The sequence below is a fragment of the Marmota flaviventris genome, chromosome 2, assembly GCF_047511675.1.
Source record: "Marmota flaviventris isolate mMarFla1 chromosome 2, mMarFla1.hap1, whole genome shotgun sequence".
NCBI classification, from domain to species: Eukaryota; Metazoa; Chordata; class Mammalia; order Rodentia; family Sciuridae; genus Marmota; species Marmota flaviventris.
Window position 1 is genome coordinate 110,214,099 of NC_092499.1, and position 21,778 is coordinate 110,235,876.

General features: G+C 45.8%; 1 protein-coding gene across 8 annotated transcripts in view; it reads right to left on the reverse strand.

The window, feature by feature from the left end:
• Positions 1 to 21,778, reverse strand: part of Dapk2 (death associated protein kinase 2) — a 160,381-nt gene that overhangs the window by 53,548 nt on the left and 85,055 nt on the right. For all 8 annotated transcript variants that reach the window (XR_011706682.1, XR_011706681.1, XR_011706683.1 and 5 more), the window contains 5 exons: positions 18,173 to 18,302; positions 13,015 to 13,063; positions 12,208 to 12,234; positions 9,501 to 9,653; positions 8,449 to 8,494 (listed from right to left, as the gene is read on the reverse strand). Coding sequence is in view for 4 of the 8 variants with exons in the window: in XM_027925970.2 (XP_027781771.1) it covers positions 8,449 to 8,494; positions 9,501 to 9,653; positions 12,208 to 12,234; positions 13,015 to 13,063; positions 18,173 to 18,302 (405 nt within the window). In the remaining 4 variants the exon portion in view is untranslated. The remainder of the gene's footprint in view (positions 1 to 8,448; positions 8,495 to 9,500; positions 9,654 to 12,207; positions 12,235 to 13,014; positions 13,064 to 18,172; positions 18,303 to 21,778) is intronic.

Here is a 21,778-nt window from a genome sequence, read left to right on the forward strand (position 1 = left end):
TATGCCCGCCTTCTCCTGGCCCTTTCCTCCTTGCAAACAGTGAATACCCAACTGTCTTCCAACCTTGTGGCCTATCAGTGTTGTCAGAAGCCTGGGAAATTTCCACCTGGCTCTTGGGGTTATGTTCTGTGTCTTGGCAGGATGTCAGGAAGGGAGACAAGAAGACAGAAAGCAGTGGAGGCTGGAGTCAGATTTTGTTTATACAGATGCAAATGCCTTTGAAAAGTCTAGTGGGCTGTTCTAGGTCTGTGCCCACATCTACAGAGCGTGGAGAGGAAGCAGGAGCCACCAACAAATCATGAAAAAGAGACCCCAGCTTCACAGAAGAGCCATTCCAGACGCTTTTCTCTAAATACCAAGCTTCCTGTAGAAACTGCAAACAGCTTGCAACTTCTCAAACCTCCATCTGTACCTTCTCTCCAGCCTCATACTTCATGGAAAACTGGGGCACCCATTTTTCTTTCCTGCCCAGGACACTTTCTGGGCCTCACTACCTCCACCTCCCTCAGTTGCATCTCTCCAGGTAGCACCTCTGCCTCTTCCTTTGTTGGCTACTTTGATGGCTGGAGCCCTGTCCTGGCTGGACTCACCATTGGTTTTCTCAGGAAGGTGCAGGTGAGGCTTGACACCTGGATGTCTGCCTCCTCACTGGGTAGGGTAGGGAGAGCTGAAGGCAATAGGAGGAGGTGGCAATGCCCCTTTTCTTGCCTGGCCTGACTTTTCTGAGTTAGGTTTCAGCTTGAACACATGGAGACTCTTAATCCTCTTCTCCAGGACCTTCAGTTTTCTTGAGCAATTGTTCAACTCCAGCAAAAGCTTTCAAAGCTCTCCCTCCTGTACTGTCATATATATGTGTGTATATATATATATATATATATATATATATATGACATACAATATCTTTATTTCATTTTTATGTGGTGCTGAGGGTAAACCTGGTGCCTCAAGCATGCTAGGTGAGCACTCTACCACTGAGCCACAACCCCAGCCCCTGGACTGTCAGGAAGGGGCTGACTTGAAAGACGTCAACCAAATGCTATGTGTGAACTGTGTTTGAATTCTGATGTGAATAAACCAACCGTCGACAGGATACCCTTGAAAAATGTGGGACATGTGATTATAGAATAGGTATCCAGATGAGATGGAGGAATTATTGCTGATTTTTCAGGTGTGATAATGGCATGGTGGTTATATAAAAAAAGAAAGTCCTACTGGGTTTAGTGGCATACAACTGTAATTCCAGCTACTCTGGAAGCTGAGGCAGGTGGATCCCAAGCGTGAGAACCAAACTAGACAACTTAGCAAAATCCTAACTCAAAATAAAATTAAAAGGGCTAGGGATGTAGCTCAGGGGCAAAGTGTTTGTCTAACATACACAAGGCCCTGGGTTCGATTCCCAGCATTGAAAAAAAAAAAATTCTTTTTTTTTTTTTAATTCTTATCAGAGATTCATGCTGAAGAATTTATGAATCGAGTAAATCTGAAGTTTGTGTTAAAATTCTTGAAATATTCCAGAAAATAGTGTGTGTGGTGGGGTGGAGGGAGATGAATAAAAGACTGGCACAGGGCACAGTGGCACATATCTGTAATCCCAGCAGCTTGGAAGGCTAAGACAGGAGGATCAAAAGTTCAAAGCCAGCCTCAGCAATTTAGCAAGATCCTGTTTTGGGTCCAATCCCAGTACCAAAAAAAAAAAAAAAAAAAAAAAAAAGACTGGCTGTGACTGACTAAATTCCAGAAGAAGTGAGATAATAAGTACCTGGAATCCACTATACTATTCTCTGTACTTCTGTGAAAGTTTTGAAAATTTTCCATGACAAAAAGTTAAAAACAAAAGCTCTCCTCATTTTAATCTCTAGCCTCCACTCAATAGTTCTGAGTTCCTGACCCAATCTGGGCTCACAGCCATCCCTCCAAATTCTACTTAGCACCTTCTTCATAAGGAAACAGCTTGGTGGCGATGGTAGGGGTGTCAGTGATGGAGCTGCCCTGAGAAGACCTCTGCTCTCTGCATCCCTCCTACCCTGTCTCAATCAGAATTCATCTCTCTCCTGATTTTTAGAATATTCTATTTTATCACTAACCCTGGCCTTTCCCACCTCCCAGTCGGTCGGGTCCCCATTAACCCCAGATATTGAGAGTTTCATTCAGGGGTTATCTTGTCCTTATCAGTCACCCCTACTCCACCACAAGCCAGAGCACAATCAGTGTTTGTTCAACTGCATTGGCCCCTCTGCAACTCAAACATGCCCTCTGCTGGGTTCCTCTCCAGGGCAAAGAATCTTCTCCACAGGCCAAGAACTTCATAGACAAAGGAGAAAAGGCATTCATTTCCTCAGACATTCACAAAAGGTAGACCGTGGGAGGTGACAGCTGGGCACATAGCCACCTCCAATGTGGGCCAACTGTGCGGCGTGATCCAGTGAGGAGGGAAGCTGCCATCTTCATAGTCACCAGCAGAGAAGGGGCTCATGGAGGATGTTCTGGCTTCTCCTGTCATGATTACTCTGTTCCATCCCTTCATCATTAGCTTCCCTTATCTACAAAATCACGAACTACCAAACCATCACCACCCTTCCTAATACAAACTAGACAGGCAGAGATATGCCATGAGCATCTGCCCCAGGGCAGGGTCACCACTGCTGCCTCCCCGAGGGCTGACTCTCCAGCTTCCTTGGGAATCTTTATTCAGGGAGATGTCACACAGTCATCTTTTCCTCCCCAATGGCCCAGGATGGTGTTTAAACTGAGCAGGGAAGTTGACCTTTAATTTACTCAATTCTTGTGAACTAAAAATCCTCCATGATGGCAGAGGGGCCTGCCCACAGAGCAGTGCCCCCAAGAGGTCCTCCCTCAAGGTCCCAAGAAAATATGCCCACGTGCCATCCACCATGGCCAGCCCTGCCCTTACCACCACTGTTACAATGCCAACTGTGGGCATGGGGGGAACAGAGCAAGCAGGTTCACTGGCTGCGTTCCACAGGCCTCCTTGGGTTCCCCCTCAGCACCAGGTTGAGAGCCAAAGGAATTCTACTGGCAGGAGACAGAGGAAGGTCACAGGCTTCTCTGATTTCCCTGACAGACTTGGGGGCATTTCTCAATTTACTTTGATTTGTCTTTAGATGCTCTTTGTACAGAAAAAGGTCTGTTTTTGAAACACAGTGAAGGAGAAGCAGTTACCAATGACTAGAAACACACACAGGACCATTTTACTACTCTGAAGAAAAACTACTTATGGCTGGGTGCCCAGCTCAGGGGCCGATCAGCAGAGACTGAAAAACTTGCCCTCTACGAGGCTGTAAAATGAGGATATCAGATGGTGTGTAGCTGATTCCACAAATCTAAGATAACCACTTCTTCCTCCCTTTTTACCAGTCTCTCTAATTCAAATCATTGCCACCATATTATTCTTTTTTTTATTCCCATTTATTTGACGTTCACCAGAAGTCTGCCCTGTGTTGCTCAACTGGCAGTCATCCTGGCCTCAGGAAGCCTGGCATTGAAGGTCAATGCCTGTTAACGTGGCCAAAGAGACCTTTAATATTTGCAGAATCTATGCCAAACAAGTATACAACATCCTGTGACAGGGCAGAGAAGTCTTTGGAGAGATTGTAGAGGTCATTTTGTACCAATTCTCTCCGTTAGAGAAATAGGGTTTTTGTCATCTTTCCTTGATTCCAAGATGCATGTTTTTGGATCTCAGAAATGAGGAGGCATCTCCCAGTCAACAATGTCATATCATTGCTGTGGCCCTGGAGTAGAGGCAGATGCTCCCAGAGAGGATTGCATTGGCTGGTCATGTGGGGCCACCCAGCCTCAGACTGCTGGCCATGACATTCCATACTTGAAGTTCTTCAATATCACACAGCTTGTGGCAAAGAGGAACCCTGCATGAGGACTAGCAGCCTGGGCCTCCCATTCTCAGGAGGATTTTCCATCCCCACATATTGTCCAGAATGAGTTGTATATTTTTTTTTTTTTTTTTGCTCTCTCTTCCTTCATAGCAGCCCTAGATCTCATTTACCCTATCATTATTTTATCACAACTTTATGTGTCTAATGTCTCCCATTAGGCTTCCCATGTTGGGCATTTTTATTTTTTAATGGTACATAAAACAATGATAATATCTTATAATCATGGTTTCTTAGCCAGGCACATTAGTGTATACCTATAATCCCAGTGGCTCAGGAGGCTGAGCAGGAGGATCACAAGTTCAAAGCCTGCCTCAGCAGTGAAGCCCTGAGTAATTCATCAAGACCCTGTCTCTAAATAAAATATAAAAAAGGGCTAGAGATGTGGCTCAGTGGTTAAGCACCCCTGGGTTCAATCCCTGGTACAAAATAATAATAATAATTATGAAAATTATAATTATTATTTCTTATATTTGATGAAAAATTCTGTTTCAAGTATTATATGTGATATTTGAAATAATTCAGCTTGCTAAAAGAAAAGAAGATAGGATTTTGAAGAAATGATTTCCTGACATCAAAATATGTGTTGTCCTAACTCACTTCCTATCTGAGTGTTTCCCCTCTAACACCAGCCCAGGAATTGTCAGTGGCTTCCCATGACTCCAGGGACAAAGGCAGAGCTTTTTTTATTTTGAGACAGGATCTTGCTGATTTGCTTAGGGCCTCACGAAATTGTTGAGGCTGGTGTTTTGAACTTGTGATTCTCCTGTCTCGGCCTCACAAATTGCTGGGACTACAGGCATGTGCCACCGTGCCTAGCAAGGCAGAGTTCTTTAATGTGGCCAAGGACCTCTTGGTCCTGCCTCCTCCCCAGCCATGTAGACATTCCTGTTCTCCCCTCTAGCTTTCTTACTGTCCTGGCACTTCCAGTCTTCCATGCCCTACTCATTACAGAGCCCTGACATGATGGCCCTGTTGGAAACACTTCTCTCCCTCGTTTGCTTAGCTGGTCTCAGTTCCAGCATCCCTGCTTTTGGGACAGACACCTCCTCTGACCAGATCAAAGGCCCCACCATAGGTTCTTGCATTGAGGAATGCTTCCCTTTCTTAGCATGTGTCCCAGAAACGGTTCTACGTTTTAATGATTCTTGGTTAATGTTGGAATCCTTCAGAGGACAGAGAACTCCACGAGGCAAGAGACAGGCCTGTTTTTTACTCAACCGTGTATCACCAGTCAAGCCATGTGTCTGGAAGTTAGTAGATGCCTGAAAGTTATTTTTTGAATGGACAGAAGAATCCGGATATCATCTGCCTCCACCTGCAGACAGTAAACTTCTAGAGACTGGGGCATTTTTTGAAGAAGCAGAAAGAGCCACAGATTGCCATCAGAAGGCCCCTATTTTGTCATTAATGAAGTGACCTGGAGAAAATCACATCCTCTGTTTCCTCATCTCTAAACCGGGGATAATATCCAATCCAAATGACAGGGATGTTTTGTGAAGCCATGAAGGCACTTTGAAACTCTTTAATTGGTCTGCTCCCCAACCCAAAACTTCAAGCAGTGCCGCGTCCATCTCCCTGCACTGACTGTATGATTTCATGATTACATTGACTGCCTCCTCCTTTGGGGAAAAGGGGATGAGATCATATAATCCTCAAGAGGATTCACATACTCCTCAAGGAGTCACTGAGCTTTGTGCTTCCCAGTCTTCCTGTCCATCCTCTTCAAAAATTCTGATGGAGTCTAGTAGACTGTCAAGGCCCAATGGCTTAGTACATAGGAAAGGAAGCTCTTGGTTGAGCCCCTTTTGGTTCTCATTATCAATGCACAGTTGGGGCACTTAGCCATAAGTTGGGGGAAAGAGTGGAGAAGGGGGAGATGCTCCTCTTCCCTCCTGCTCTGTAGGTTGGTCTTCAGACCTGGACAGGGCTGGGTAGGAACAGTGACTACACCGTCTGGGACATGGCTCCTGGGACAATCGTGTACAAGTGTATGCATTCCACCCACACCTGGAAAAATACATGAAGTTGCTTGCTTGGCCTCTGGGATCTGAACTTTAATATTAAGGTGGATATTTACAACTAAGCCTCACTACTTCCTCCCATATGCTTCATCTTGGAGATGGGCACCTGGGTTCCTGTTTCATTGGCATCAACTGGCTATGAATGATCCTACACCATCCTCCCTCTCAGTTTCCTCATCAATTACATGGAAATCATATCATCTCCTACTTTCCCATCTCAAAAAGTTCTTTAAGGATCAAGTGAGGTCACAGACATAAGGGCTCCTGCCTCAGAGCCTCAAAAGTCAGTTCAAACAAAAGGTAGTATTATTTTCTCTGTGCATTTTAAATTCTTGCTTCTGTAGCAGGAAAGCATTATGCTGACTTAGTTATCCTTAGTTAACTCAAATATCACTCAAGATCTGCAATCATAAGGCATGTAGGTGGGAAGAGAGAGGTGAACAAACCCATCACCACAAATCCATTCTCAAGCATCTCCCCAAGGAGTGCTGTACTCCCTGTGGAAAAGGGTATGGTGAGGGGAATTTGTTCTCTAATTGTTTTAACAGCTTGGCTGCTCTGCCATCGCTCTCTGAGAAATCCAGGTTGGTGAGAGGAGGTGTGGAATTAATAATTAACCAGCACCTCGGCAACTGTCAATTCTCTGGAGAGGGGTGGAAAGCTGCCCTACAGATATACTCCCTACAGGATGATTCTAGCTGGAAGCGGAGGCAGGGGAATGGGAAAGTGCTTTATTGACTGGATTCTAGTGCTCAGAGCTTCAGGCTGGCGAGGACTTCCTGTGTGTGTGGTCTGCTGAGCAGCTCCGATAGGGATTCACTGGCATCCTGGTGGAACATGGCTCCCAGGCCATCTGTGTCCCCACTCTCTAACTGGAAGCTGCCCATCATTTCCTGTATCCACTGTAGGTCGGCTGAGAGCTCCTGCCTCAGAGCCTCAAACTGTGTCTGCAGATGGTCCAGTTTCCTGGCCACACCTCCAATGCTAGCCCCTGTGGCCTGGATGTCTTCTCGCAGGAGCTTCTTCAAGGACTCCAACTTGCGGAACTCATACCTGAGCTGGGACAGATTGTGCCGGGCACTCTCGTTCTCTTCTCGGTACCAAGTCTCCTTCTCATTGTAGATGGAGACCAGGGTTTCCACATCATCCTGGAGAGTGTCACGGGCCCCCACTAAGGCACGATATCCCTGGTCCACCCCAGCCATATCTTCTACCACATGGGCGAAACGCTCAAAGTTGACATAAGTGTTGTTGGGGGGCATGCTTGAGTGGCATTTGAGGGTATACTCTCTCAGACGCTTGGTCTTCAGCTCAATGGGTTGTGTCTTCCGCTGCTCAGGAGCTCTGACTTCTCCCTTCGACTGGCAGTTGTTCAGACAGAAGAACCACAATGTTAACATAATGCATGCTCCAAAGGGCAATCCAAGCTGCAGGTGGAAGGCACACACGGTGGTCTCTTTGGCATTCACTGCATGCGTCAGGACACAGGGAGAGCCCGGGTGGAGTGAGCAACCCCTCAGTCCATAAGAAAGGTCAAAGGGTATGGGAATGCTCCCTGCATGCTCCCTTCAGGGCGGAGGGGTCCACAGCCATTAGCGGGTTTCCACACGCACAGCATTTAAAGGGGCTCAGGCAGAAAAGCGGGCTGCGGTCAGGATTCTGCAGACATCCACTCCAGGGCTGGAGCAGGCAAGGCCATGGCTGGCAGAGGGAGGCAGAGGGAGGCAGAGGGTGTCTCTCTTTTGGGGTTCTTTGCATATTGGCAAAACTGAGCATGCTCAGCAAGAGGACCCTTGATCTTCCCCATCCTTCAACAAGCAGATGAACCTGATCCCCCTGATCACTCCAACCCTCTCTACTCCCCATCATCTATAGGCCTCTACCCTTCTTGTCTGCACGCTCAGATCATTCCTGTAAGCCTTCTTTTTTAACAATGAAGGTGAATAAGAAGTCTTGGAAGTTCACAGCTAGTCAGTCAACAGAGTACTGGTCTATGAGTCCCTCTTTCCCCAAAAGCTTTTCACTATACCAGACTGCGAGACCCTCTGAAAAACCAGCAGTTGGAGCTTGGTTACAAGGCAAGTTAGGGAGAGATTGACCTTTCCCCCTGGCCCTTCCCAAAGGGAACAGAACTCCCCTAACAGGATGGCAGTCTCTCTTCCTACCAGGTTTCTGTCTCAGAGGCTAATTCCTGAGGTCTCATGGTGCCTGTGGAAAGCAGCTAACTGATGTAAAGCATATCCTTTGAGCCCCAAATGTCAGAGAAGAAGGTTACAAAGTCAGGGTTTCATTCTATAAGCTGTTTGAACCCATGAAATACAAACTTCATTTAGCATAACCCTATTTGAAAATGGTCAGGCCCCTTGGGGCCCATGACAAGCTGTCTTCTGTGCCCAAGGATTGGTGTTTCCAGCAAAAGGCTCTCCACAGGCCTTCTGCATCTGGCTGCCACAGCCAGCCCTGGTGACAGAGCAAAGACCCCTGCTCACTGGAACTCACCACCGTGCCCTTACCGTGATCCAGGGATGCCTGAGAGCCTCTTGAATGGTGAGCCGTTTCCTGAAATGAGGATTAGGAAACAGTGATGATCCTTTAGGGCAGAATCTGGGAGCAGCAGTCTCCATTCTCACACTCTTTTGGCATTCTTTGGCCATGCCATCATAATGGAAGACGCAGAGATTGATGGGAACTGCCTGCATGCCCCATGCTCCCAGGAAAGAGGTTTGGGCAGAACCCAAACAGAGAGACCTTTCTACCTGAACCCTTACCTTCAGTTCCAAAGTTAAAAGGCCTAACACCACCCTCTAGGGGAGTCATTAAATGCACTACTGAGTTTCCAGAATCCTCCAAAAGCCAGCTCTCCATTGCTAAACCTTTGGTCTTTGTTTGCCTCCCAGGTCCCTCCTTTGTCCTTCGCTGTTCTGTTCCCAGGTAGGGGGGCCCTCCCTAGTACTGACCTTAGTACCTAGTACCACTCTGGCCCTCTTTGAAGTCTGTGGGACCAAAAGGACATAATTTTCTAGCATCGGTGGCCCTTTTCCCCTGCTCCATCCAGGCCCTCCCCTGGGTACCAGCACCCTACATTCCCTGCCCATGTCCTCCTTTGACCCCACAGGTATGGGGCTCATTCTGGGCTCTGAGGCAGGAGTAGGATTAGTGTGTCTCCTCTCTTTCCACTGTACTGACCTCTCTGGGCCTGCCTCCTCCACTCCCACCTGAACTGGCTTGAAAACCCTGCTACTTTATTTCTCTAATTGAGTGCCTTTGGGACAGACTATACGAGGTAATGAGTCTTAAAAAACAAAGACTGATTTACACATACACATACACACACATTTTCACATGTACACACAGTTATTGGCATTTCAGTAGAAGAAAGCAGAAAGACTTGAGCAAACAAGGTGAATGTCAAGTCTTGGCCAGTCATGTTTCTTAGCACCTGCTCAGATTAGACCACAATGGTGCAGGTGACGCTGTGGCAAAGCAAAGACAGACTGACATCTTTGACTGTGGTAAAAGGAGAGGATTAGTACCTGAGAAACCAGTGCCTTTCTTTTTTTCTTACCGGGTCTCTTTAACCAGAAGCTTCCGAATGAAGTCCTTGGCCAATTCGCTAGTCTGGCTGAAGAATTCCTCATCGAAGTCATAACTCACTGCTGTGATATTTGCCAGTGTTTCCTGCTTTGTGTCTCCCAGAAAAGGGGATGCTCCACTGAGGCTGCATACAACAGAGAAGGAACCACATGACTGCAGGTTTGGAGATGGAAATTTACTCGGGAAACTTGACCCATGCTATACCACAAGGCTGGGAGGCTCCTGGCAACACAGCCTGCCCTCTCTGGGCAGCCAACCCACAGCTTTTTCAATGCAGTCCAATTCAACACATTTTATGGAACTCCAAGTAAGTACTTTACAGAGGACAAACTGTGTCTTAGTGGACACAAAAGTTGAGAGGAGAAAAAAGAAAAAACAGACATAGCTCTTCATAAACCCCAGCAGAACAAAGCAGAAAATTATTGAAAGCCAGATAAAAGATTGTGGGAGCACCAAAAAAAAGGGGGGCCCCAGTGCAATTCCATGGGAGAGTTGACAATTGCACTGTCATGTCTTGAAGAATTGACAGCAGTCGGAGGAGGAGATGAAAAGCTCTTTCAGGCCAAGGGAACAACTTGAGCAAATCCTAAGAGGCATGGAGACTGGGGTCTGTGGGGTCCCCACAGGGTTGTTCAAGGCTGCATCAGACAAACAGTGACTTCTGAAGCTACCATCTCTTGACATGCATTTCAGTTGCTCATGGGACACGTCGGCCCAGATGTGCCATTTTCCCAGGACTCACTGTGCCAAACCCCCCTCCATGTGCTCCTTGCTTTGATCAATGACATCGCTTCACAAATGTGAAGTGATGCTTGTTAGAAACACAGCAGTCACCTTGGTCTCTTTTAAGTCCCTCCTTACTTGATTGGCGAAAAGTCTTATTGTTTCTGTTTACTAAACAAACCTTGAATATTTACCCCTCTCCCCCTGCTTCTTTCTTTGCATGGAAGTAGCAAGGTATACTGGAAAACTTTGGATATTTTATTTTTACACCATGATAAAGTGACATTTATTCCAAATATGCCAGGGATGTTTAAGACTCAAAATGCAATTAAGTAATCCATTAAAACAATAAACTTAAAAAAAAAACAGGGATCATTTCAAATTATGCAAAAATACTATACAAAATCCAGTAAATCCAGTGTTACCAGTGTTATTCATGATAAAAAATAATTATCAGAAAATAGTAATAGAGGAATACTCAATTGATAAGAATGATAAAGAATTTATCAATTGAAAAATCCTCAATTGACAAAGAATATTACATTATGTATGTAACATATTTATATAATTATAAATAGATCGATGATTTCCCCATACAATTGGAAGTAAGGCAGGAATGTTCCCTTTCATTACTGGTATTCAATCTAGTACTACAGATATTAGACAATAAAACAATGAGACAAGAAAAGAATAGAAAATATGCATAGATTTAGGAGCAAGAAATAACTTTTTGCATTTTTGGCTATTTCAATGCTGGGTTTGAATTTCAGCTGTGCTAAGCATTAGCTGTGTGAACCATGGTAAGTTCTTTAACTTCTCTGAGCTTCAGTTTCCTGATTTGTAAAATGAAGAAAATGGCAGCCTCTATCTCACATAATTGACATGAAGAAGTGACCTTGGTCACTGTGGGTGAGAGGTAGCTGTATGGTGTGCTTCCCTCAGACAGAGAGCCCCAGGCAAGAAAGGAAGGCTCTCCTTCACGTCCATGTCCTGTTGCCTGGCACAATGCCCATGATGGTGCCAGCCAATGATAAAGCTGTGTTGAATTCAAGTGAGCCAACCGTGTGCCCTGCAGATGCTGGAATTCCTTAATTGTTCAGTATGAGAACTGGAGTTTTGGAGAAACTCAGATTTCAAGAGACGACGTTTGAATATCCTGGCTGTCATCCAGTATTACAGATCAACGCAAAGTGATGCTCAGCCTCTCTTTCCATCAAAGCCCTCTCTATCAAATTCAAGTGGGTTTTAAAAAATTTACTGATGCAGAGGTCCTACCCCTAGCAATTTTAATTTATATAGATCTGGGGTGAGCCTGGGCCATGGTAGGTATTGAAAACTTGACAGTGCAGCCAGGGTTGAGACCCTCTGCTGCAGCTCGGGGGAATCCACTGTTATTGTGCAGAGCTCTCAGTCTAAGGGCTGCTGTGAGTCAGAAAGCTGGTTTATGGGGGCGTAGAGAGAATGATCCCTCAGTCCTGGAGCATTGGTACCACCCTGTTCCCTCTGGCTATGGGCTGACTCTCACTGCAGTGGGCCATAAAAATAGCATTTTCCAGGTATGCTGTGAGGGGAAGATGATTGGGTAGCACTGATGGACTGAATACCTAAGCACCTGCCAAGCATGCACCAGAGCAGGGACTAGGGAATTGGCACATGTTGGCTTATTTAACCACTACATTCCCATGGCAGGGGAGGCCTGGCATTCCACACAGGAATGCAGACATGGCCTGTGCAGGAGGGAGGGCTGCTCCCCGGGCTTCCTGCTCAAACTCAATGCCAGGGTTAAATGTATGAAACACCTCAGAGCACTCAGTCTCAGGTCTGCTCTGTGGACTTAACATATCTGGCTCTTGGTAGATGGATGCTCAGTACATCTTTCTACCTGCCCTTCTCTCATTCCTCTTAGGACCCCACAGTCTATGCTGGGTTGGAGCCCCAGAATCAGGGATACTCACAGGATGTAGGTGATAACACCGATGCTCCTGCAAAACAGAAAACAGTCAAGTAAGGACCTCCTGCCTCCAACTCAGACCAGCAAGGGACTCCCCATGTGGTCTCAGGAGAAGAGGTCACTTGCCTCTTCCAGGCATCCCGAAACCCCTCTCCATCCCACTCTTCAGCAGCAGCCTGGGATGCATTTAGAGTGATTGAGCTCAGCACACGGAGATCAAAGACCCAAGTTCAAGATCTGATCTCTGCACTTGCAGGTTCTGTGATTTGGGCACATCTCTCACCACCTCTGAGACCCTTTTTTCTTATATTAGGAAGATAATGAGAACTATCTCACAGGACTGCAGGCAGGATTTTAAAAGGCCAAGTGCTCAGCCTACTGTCCAGCAGCATTCAAATGAAAGAGTCCTGCATGTGCAGAGGACTGACAGCAGCAGCACCCCTAGGCCAACACAGTGCCCAGGATGAGGGAGGCACTTGTTATACACTTGGTGGACTGCCCAAATGAGCCACTGTTACTGTTATCCTGACCATGGCCGTGGCAGTCCAGGGCTAAGCTACACTCCGGCCCTGCCCCTCCCCTTGCTTCTCTGCAGCTGACCGAGCCATGACCTGGCCATGCACTAACTGGCCTCAGGACCTGGCTTTGCTGCTTCCAGCAGCAGCAGAACACCTGGAGCAGCCTGAGGCTCTAAGAGGTGAATGTGGAGAAGAGAGTTCTCACAGTCAAGGGAATGACACCCAAAGCAGGTTCTGAGGACTTCTGCCCTTGGAAGGATCCCTAGGCCACCTGAGTGACCTGTACAACTTACCACATGTCAGCCTCGAGCCCCAGGGGCTCATAGTTCACGATTTCTGGAGCTGAAAGAAGTCAAGAGGAGAAATAAATGAGAGGAGATAGTTGTAGGGAATTCTAGGGAATCTGCTGCCAAATGTCTTCATCCTAACTCTTAGGAAAATCTGAGCAGCAGATGGAAATAATCTGTATCTAAGAATTTCAGGAAAAAAGTATGGCCCAAATATTTGTGTCCCCCCAAAGGTCACATGTTGAAATCTAATCCCTGGTGCAAGTATATAAAAGAGGTGGGGCCCCTGGGAGGTGAGGAGGTCATGGAAGCAGGACCCCCATGAATGGAACTAGTGCCCTTTCAAAGAAACCTGAGGGAGCTTGTTCAGTCCTTCTGCTATGAGGGGACACAGCAAGACACTAAGTCTGCTGGCACCTTGATCTTAGACTTCCCGGACTCCAGGACTATGACTGCTAAATTTCTGTTGTTTATAAATTACCAAGTCTAAGGCATTTCTTAATAGCATCTCAGACAGACTATGTCACAAGGTACCTGTTATTCTGGTAGAAACCTTCTATAGGCAGGCCTTAATAGTGAAGGAGAGGGAAAGCATGTAAAGAAAGCCTGAAAAGGAGAAGGAACAAGGGGAGAGGAAGGAGAAATGGAGCCCTGCTATAGAACTCTCTAGTGGACACCAGTCAGTGCTGGAAGGAAATGGGGAAGAAAAGAAGGCAGAGAGGACTCCACCTTTCCCTGAGTCTGGGCAAAAAGAAAGGACATCCCACTGAGGGCATCCTTGTGGTCACTAAAATGAGATGCTGAGCCTGAGGTGCCTGAGGGGCAGCCAGGGAAGATGTCCAGGGGGCAGATGGCTATGGAGGAGGAGGTCTGGGCCATCACATCTGGAGTCATTGAAGTACATGAAGAAACAAGAGCTGAGCCAATGTTGTGGTGACAGTGTAGAGTAGGAGAGAAGACTGCCAGGAGAGGAGTGGACCACAGGCAGCCTGGAGATGGAGCAGATAAGCACTGGAGAGTGAGTGCTGAGCTGCAAGTTCACAGCACCCAGTGTCTCCAGAAGGTAGGAAGAGGAGATAGAGCATTGATGATTCTTTAAAAGGTTGGCAATGAGTGGAGGCAAAAGAGAAGGCAGTACCTTGAGGAGGAAGAAGGACAGAGGCAGAGTGGAAAAAGCTAAATCTATCTAGAAAATATCTTAAAGCATCCCATCTACAGGGTTATGTCTGCCCTCCCACTCTCCTACTGCCCCTGTTTTGAGATAATCACTATCCTGGCTTTGCTTATTTTTAGCTTTATAAAAATGGTGTCATGCTGCATGTGATCTGTTGTCATTTGATTGCCTTTTACATGCTTCTACTACTCATTGCACATTCATCCACCTCTTCCATTCTCACTACTATGCAATAAACCATTGTGTAACTATGTATCACTTTTCAGTCATTCTCCTCTTAGAGACCATTTGGATGGTTTCCATTACTTTCATTATTGGAACAATATTGCTGAAAACGTTTTTTGTTCCCGGCTCTGTTGGGGTAAGTATGTGAAAAACTTTCTTAGGACCATGGTCTTCACCATGGGATCCACAAAGAATCTGCAGACAGGTCCAAGAAGATAGGTGCAGAAATTGGAAGTATGCATTTAGAGACTCTTACAGCAATTTGACATTGCTTTGACATCCAAACTATGATCATTTTTGAGTAGCTGATTTTTATGGTCTCTTCCTAAAGTAAAGTCCAGGACAGACAGTGACACATGACTATATATGGAATTTCTTAAAGTTCTCTGATTTTTTCAAAAATTTGCTTGATCATTTTTGACACCTCGTGTTCCTTACTCATTCTTGTGGTTCCACCTTTTATTTCTGTATACATTCCACTTATTTCATAGTCATCATCTGGTAATTTCAGTTATCTTTTGTCCTTGAACATCTATACCTTGCTAGCCTTTGATTGCATTGTTGACATGTACATTTGCCTTCAAGGGAGGTCAGAAGAAAAGAAAATTCCTGTTGAATTTTCTTGCTGCTTGAATCTCAGCTCTTAAGTTCAATTCATTGGGGGTGGGTCATGCTGAAGGGCTTACAACTCTCTTATTTCCTATAAATTGTATTCAAAAGAAAATGTCTCCCATGGATCCAGTCATGTACTTAGAGGGCCTTTTTAACACCTGATTCCCCCAAACTACTGGCAGTTGTTCCTGATTTTGTAGACTTTTTATTCCTGGGTCTTAGGCTGAAATTTCAAATGGGTGGTGGGTGCAAGGCAAAGTGTTTATAACCTGTTTCTCAGGAGTCTTGAGAAAATAAAGTCACCCTATTTCAGGGAAGGGCCTAGAAAAGTCCCCCTATAAATCTATAAGATACAAATAAACCCATCACAAACAAAACCATACTGGTGTAAGAAATAACTGTGTGCATCTCCTCGGACTCTGTATTCAATGACATGCTGGTAGCTTGAAATTGGCTAATGTTATAAGTTAGAGACTCATTTTTGAGATTTGGTTGTTAGACATTTGCATACCACTGGGCAAAAACCTCCAAAGTCTGGCTCCAGCTACCAATAGCCCACTCACACCAACAATCTGGTATGAATAATCAACTCTATGCAGAGTGGACTTTGACCTGTCCCTAATTAAAGCACTTATTTTAGTCTTTCCCCCCTGCTATGCTACCACTGAACTGGCTGTGCTCCTTCTCCTCTATTCTGGCTCTCTTTTCCAACTACTTCAGATTTCTCCCCACCCCCAACCATCGTTTTTTGCCCCTCACTGACTCAAGACCATGATCAATCCCATTGACTGTGCCAGAGTGGATATCTTCTCTGAATAGTCTTCCAGAGCTATCTACATTACTTACTTTACAATTAATCACATCCTGGCTCCCATTATGGCCCTGAATTTCTAGTTGAACTATTGACTATTATTGAAAAATTTACATGAACTTAACTAATGAAAATATATGCCCTTCAAGCACATATGTGAATGGTGGGCAGCAACTGTTCTCTTAGACAAAGTTTGAGTCTAGATATCTTGTTCCCCAGGTTCCAATTGGCTCTCCCACCAACCTGTGACCTTGGATATGTCATTCTGAGGGTGGCTGGCTCCTTATCATCACTGTGTCTCCCATACCTTACCTAAAATCTGTCATACCAGAGGTAAAGAACAACTTTGGTTTCCTTAATGAAAATTCCCCAATCCTCCATTTCCACATTTGTTTAACTAGACCAGATGATCTGAAAAGATCCTTCCAGCACTTTTATTTAGTGGTTTACTGTCTTACATCCACAACTAAATGGAAACTCCTTGAGAGCAGGGTCTTCTCAGAGTGACCCTGGTATAATAGAAAGAGACGAGCTTGGATGCTGACTTATCAGTATTTGAATCTACTGCCACCACCTACTGCTTGTGTTGTCTGAAAGAAGGCACCTGATGGAGAAAATAATTTAATCTGCTTCATGAGGCCACTTGAGGATTAAATAAGACAAAGTCTGCAGAGTGTGAGGCATGGTGCCTGGCATATGGTCAGGGTTCCCTGTCCTGGGGTCTGGGGAGCCAGGGGCGAGTCTCTGCAGCACCATTCCATAGTGGCTGCATAGCTGGTATATGAGGGCTGGAGTCCTTCAGGGTGGAAGGTCTAACATATTCTCTCTTCCTTTTTTTTTTTTTTTTTTTTTTTGGTGGTACTGGGGATTGAACCCACAGCCTCTTGCATGCTATGAAAAACCAGCCTCTACCTCAAAGCAAAGCCTGTCCAAGGAAGGGGGCGTGACCTTTGTCCTTGGAAAGACCCACAGAACACTCCTAGGCACTTACCCACCCTGATGAGTTGTTTATCTACAAATACCAGGAGAGATCTGCTGCGCCAGGTGTCCCTGACTCAGCCAGGCTAGGTGGGGATCCATAGCAACCCCCTAGCAGCCACCAATCAGCATTAGACAGGGAAATACCTGGGATGCCAGATGACCCTCCCAGTACTTTATAGTGGTTGACAACATGTTGGGAAACCATGTGGTTCAGCACAAACACCCCTCTTGGCTTAAACCAATCAGTTCAAACGAATCCCCCTCTTGTAGTAACCAATCACCCCTACCCCACCTGTTCCCGCCAGTGAATGTGCTAATCATGTTTTAGAGTTGTTTTATGATTTTCCCCCGGTGTGTGCTGATTTGCTAAGAGATGCTATGATGTATGTGAAGTCCCTGCCTTCCCCAGAGAATGCAGGGACTTCACATACATAAAACTGATGCAAACCCTGGGTTCGGGCCTCTCAGCGTCACCAGTTGCTGTGTGTGCACGCGGAGGACAGAGCTAGCTCGCAATCAACACCTCTTTGCTGCTTACATTGATCTTAGCCTCTGGTGGTCTTTTGGGGGTCCCAAATTCGAGCATAACAGCTAGGCAAGTGCTCTATCACCGAGCTACACCCGCAGCCTGCCTTCCTTTTTGGTTAGATTGTAGTCAGGAATTTTTAGCTCCCAGGTTTTGAGGAGACCACACCCAAGACCTCTCCAACCCCGGAAGCAGAAAGATAGTCGAAGCAGAAAGATAGATGTAGGTTCTCAACTCCCATTCCTTTCCTCTCTACAGGACTATTTCTTTGTGATTCCCCAACCTTTGGCCCAAGCCCCATGAAAGGGCTTCTGGAGTACAGGAAAGTAGGGCCTGGACCAAGGGAAAGAGATACAGAAGGAAGAGGGCATCCAGGGTCCTGTTGGAGCCAGGTACCGCAAGCATGAATAAAGGTGGGCACAAAAGAGGCAGGTAGGTGGATCTGGGACTTTGAAAACGATTGTCTTTTTCTCTTTTAGGAAATCAAAAGCTACTTCATGGAAGGCAGAGTTTGTGGGAATGCAAGAGAGCAAGGTGATTTTAAATATATGTGATAAACTCATCTAGGAGCAAGAGGTAGAGCCAGTTCTGGGAAGATTCAACTCTGGAAGGTCCTCTCTGGTCACTCCCTGTCCCATTGGGTGCTCAAAGCCTATACCTGGACTCTCACCCAGACCCAAACAAGATATCTGCCCCCACTCCCATTAGGTTTCTAGTGGGTGTCCCACAGCATCCTCTCTTAGCCCAGAGGCCACAGCCTCAGACTCGAGCTTTGTTTCCAGGACTTCTCTATATTTTGATTCTTCTCTGGGAGAGAAACAGGCCTACAACTTACCAACAAATTCTGGTGTCCCAAAAATGTTCTTAAATTCAACTCCATCTTCTATTTCGTGAGCCAGGCCAAAATCAATCAGCTTGATGTGTGGAATGGGAATATTCTTGTCTAATAACATAATGTTTTCTGGCTGGAGAACAAAAGAAAAGAGAGAGAGAGAAAGAGAACAAAAGAAAGAAAAACAAAAAAAAAAAAAAAAAGAAAAAAGAAGGAAGAAGAGATGGTGATTAAAGCCCTGTTTTTTGTTTTTGCTTTGGGGTTTGGGGTGGAGTTTGTTGTTCTTTTTTAGGAGACTAAAATAGCACAACTCTTGTTTTTGTGTCCTCAGTCTTCTGTGAGCTCAAAAACAGGCAGAGTGTTGAGGGTAAGGCCTGGGTTTTACCAAACCAGATGCCCATAGCAGACCAGAGAATTCAGCTTTAATTTCCTTCCTCTCTCTGAATGACAGATTCCTTTAATGCAGTGTCTCTGTTGCCCAATCTGTCAGAAAGGGTCAACAAGATGCTCGCAGCATTTCCTATAAACAAAGCCACCTCTGCTGCAAGTGCGATGGGGGCAGGGCAGCATGGCTTGGTGGTGGTTTATATTTGGCTTATTGACCTTGAGCTTCCTGACCACCTCTTTCCCTGGGGCCAGCCAGCTTCCTGTTGACAAGACTCCCCCCTCCCCCCAGACTAACTGTGCAGCCCATACTTCTCCATGTGTTTAACTAATTTTGGGTCTCAGCAGGTCACAGGATAAAATGCACCTGATTTCCAGGGAAAATACCAAGTGCCCCAGACTGTTTCCAGCCCTGCAAATATCTACCAGTCCAGACACAACAGTGCAGGCTGGTGAGCAGCCAGGCAGCCCTGCTGGGGCCCTGAATCACCCCTGGCTCCCAGTGACGCTAGAACAGGGTCCTAAATTCCACCCTTCTCACTCCCACCCTCGCCCTCAGACTAGGAACCAGTTGGGCAGGTCCCTCAGCTTCATCCTTTTTCTTCTCTTGCCCCACAACTGTCCTAAACTTCACTCAAACTGGACTGTCCTGAAAACATTCATCCATACAAAAATCTGTACACAAATGTTCATAGCAATATATTCCCAATAGCCCCAAAGTGGAAAATGTCCACCAACTAATAAATGGATAAACAAAATGTGATAAACACATACCACATATTGTATTCATGTAGGAATATTATTCAACCATAAAAATTAATTAAGTCAAATAAAAAGGAATAAAGTACTGATCCATACTTTCAAATATTATTCTAGGGCTGGGGCTACAGCTCAGTGGCAGCGCCCTTGCCTAGCATGTGTTAGGTGCTGGGTTCTATCCTTAACACCAAATAAAAATGAAATAGATAAAATAAAGGCATGCTGTCCATCTACAATTTCAATTTTTTTAAAAAAAAATTATTCTAAGTGAAAGAAAACAAACACAAAAGGTCACAAATCATAAAATTCTATTTATATGAAAAACAGAATAGGCAAATCCATAGAGAAAAAGTAGATCTGTAGTTGCCTGGGATAAGGGGGAATAAGCGGGTGAGGAGTGAATGTTAATGGGTACATGGTTTCTTTTTGGGTGACGAAAATGTTCTTTAATCGTTCTATGAATGGTTGTGGTATTGATTATTACAACTTTGTAAACTGCCCATTTAGTGAGTGAATTGTATGGCATGTGACTGTTAAGTAAATAAATAAATGTTTAAGAAAATTGAACATCCCCGTTTCTCAAAGTACCATGGGATTTCCCACCTTGCACCTCTGCTCATACCATTCACCCTCCCTGAAGGCCTCTGTTCCATCTCCATTCACTGAATCCTGGCTGAGCTTCAAAGTCTAACTTAACCCTTCACCTTGAAGACCTTCATCACAGCCTGGGGCTCTCATACCCCCTGAGGCCCCCACAACTCCACAGTGAACCCTCCCCTTCTGGCTTCTCTGCACTTCTTTGGATATGAAAAAAGTTTTTTTCATGACTTTTTGTTATGACATTTGGCAGGTCCCCTGCCAGTGGTCCTTTGCTGACTGCCTGGCTCCCCTAGCAGAGCTGTCCTCAGCTGGAGGGAGGATTCAGGACTGCATTGTCACTGTCCCCTCCCCCAGCTGTACTGATCCCTGACAGTGGCATACTGAGCCTGGCCCTACCTCTTAGCTGAACTCATATTGAATCTGGACCAGAGCCCACCCCTCACTCCCCAGGTGTCCCTATCTCCCTAAAGTCTCTGTGACTTTCTGTCACTGTGGCTGGAAACTTTCACTCAAGGGAGCCTGCTGAGGCCCTCCCCTGCATTTTTTTCCACCATGAAAAATAAATAAATAACACATTTCCTTTTGCATTTTTAAAACTTATTTATTCTTCCCCTCAGGAGATTACTCTCAACTTTATTTTGAAAATATGTCAAAGTCCTTTCCCAAGGCAGAGCAGATTCTTAGTCTATGCAGAAAGGAGAGAAGGGAGCCGGATTCAGTGGCACATGTCTCAGCAGCTCAGGAGGCTGAGGCAAGAGGATCGTGAGTTCAAAGCCAGCCTTAGCAAAAAAGTGAGGGGCTAGGCAACTCAATGAGACCCTGCCTCTACATAAAATACAAAATAGGGCTGGGGATGTGGCTCAGAGGTAGAGTGCCCCTGAGTTCAATCCCCAGAATCAAAGACAGAGGGGGGGTGGGGAGAGAGAAAAACAAAACCAAAAAAACGGAAAGGAGAGAAGGGTGAGAGAGATCAGAGGACAGGACCCAGTTAGGTTCCCTGGGCTCAGCCCTACAGTGGTTGCCCATGGAGCCCAAGTGCCCTGGTGCCCCCTGCAGTGAGCGGCACACTTCCAAGCAGACTGCTCCTCCTCCATTCACCTATATTTCTCAGGCACCTTGTTAGGAACTTGCCCTCCTGGGGAGAGGCCCTGAGACCTCTCTTAGGCTGAGGGGTCAGGACATGGGCCCTATTAACCACCATAGTCCAAGGCCCTCACACTGTACGGGGATGGAAGCCACAGTGGACAAACACCCAGACCTGTTATCCCTGGGCCTGCAGAGCAGCAGGGATAAGGTGGAGGAGAAAAACTGAGGCGTCTCCAGGGCATTGACACCTATCTCCAGCTCTGCCCTAAGGACCTAACATACAGCAAGTGACTTCTCCCCTGCTTGGAACACTTTTTTCCATCCTGGCCCCTCCCCAAACCTGGCTGATTTCTCTTCATATTTCAGTTAGATAGTTCCTCATCCAGAAGGCCTTTCCTGCTCTCCCCCTACCCACCATCTCCCCAGTTCCCCCCAAACATCCTGTTCTTCCAAGCATTGTGCTTCTTACACTGCTGAGCTTGTCTGATTACTTATCTGTCTCCTTCCAATGGACTGCAAGCTTCCTAAGGGTTTTGTTCCTATCACCAGAGCTTGAGATAGGGCCCAGCAGCTACCAGGTGCTCAATAAATGCTTCCTGAGTAAGTAAAGGTGCCATTTATTAAGCCCCTGAAATATGCAGGACCTAGCATCAACCAAGTGCATGACATACTTTATACCTCATTCAACTCTCTCAACTGCCTCCTTGGGTGGGTGTTATTGTTCCTCATTTGTAGAAAAAGAAACCAAGATTGCAACACAAAGCTGGTAGATGCAAGATT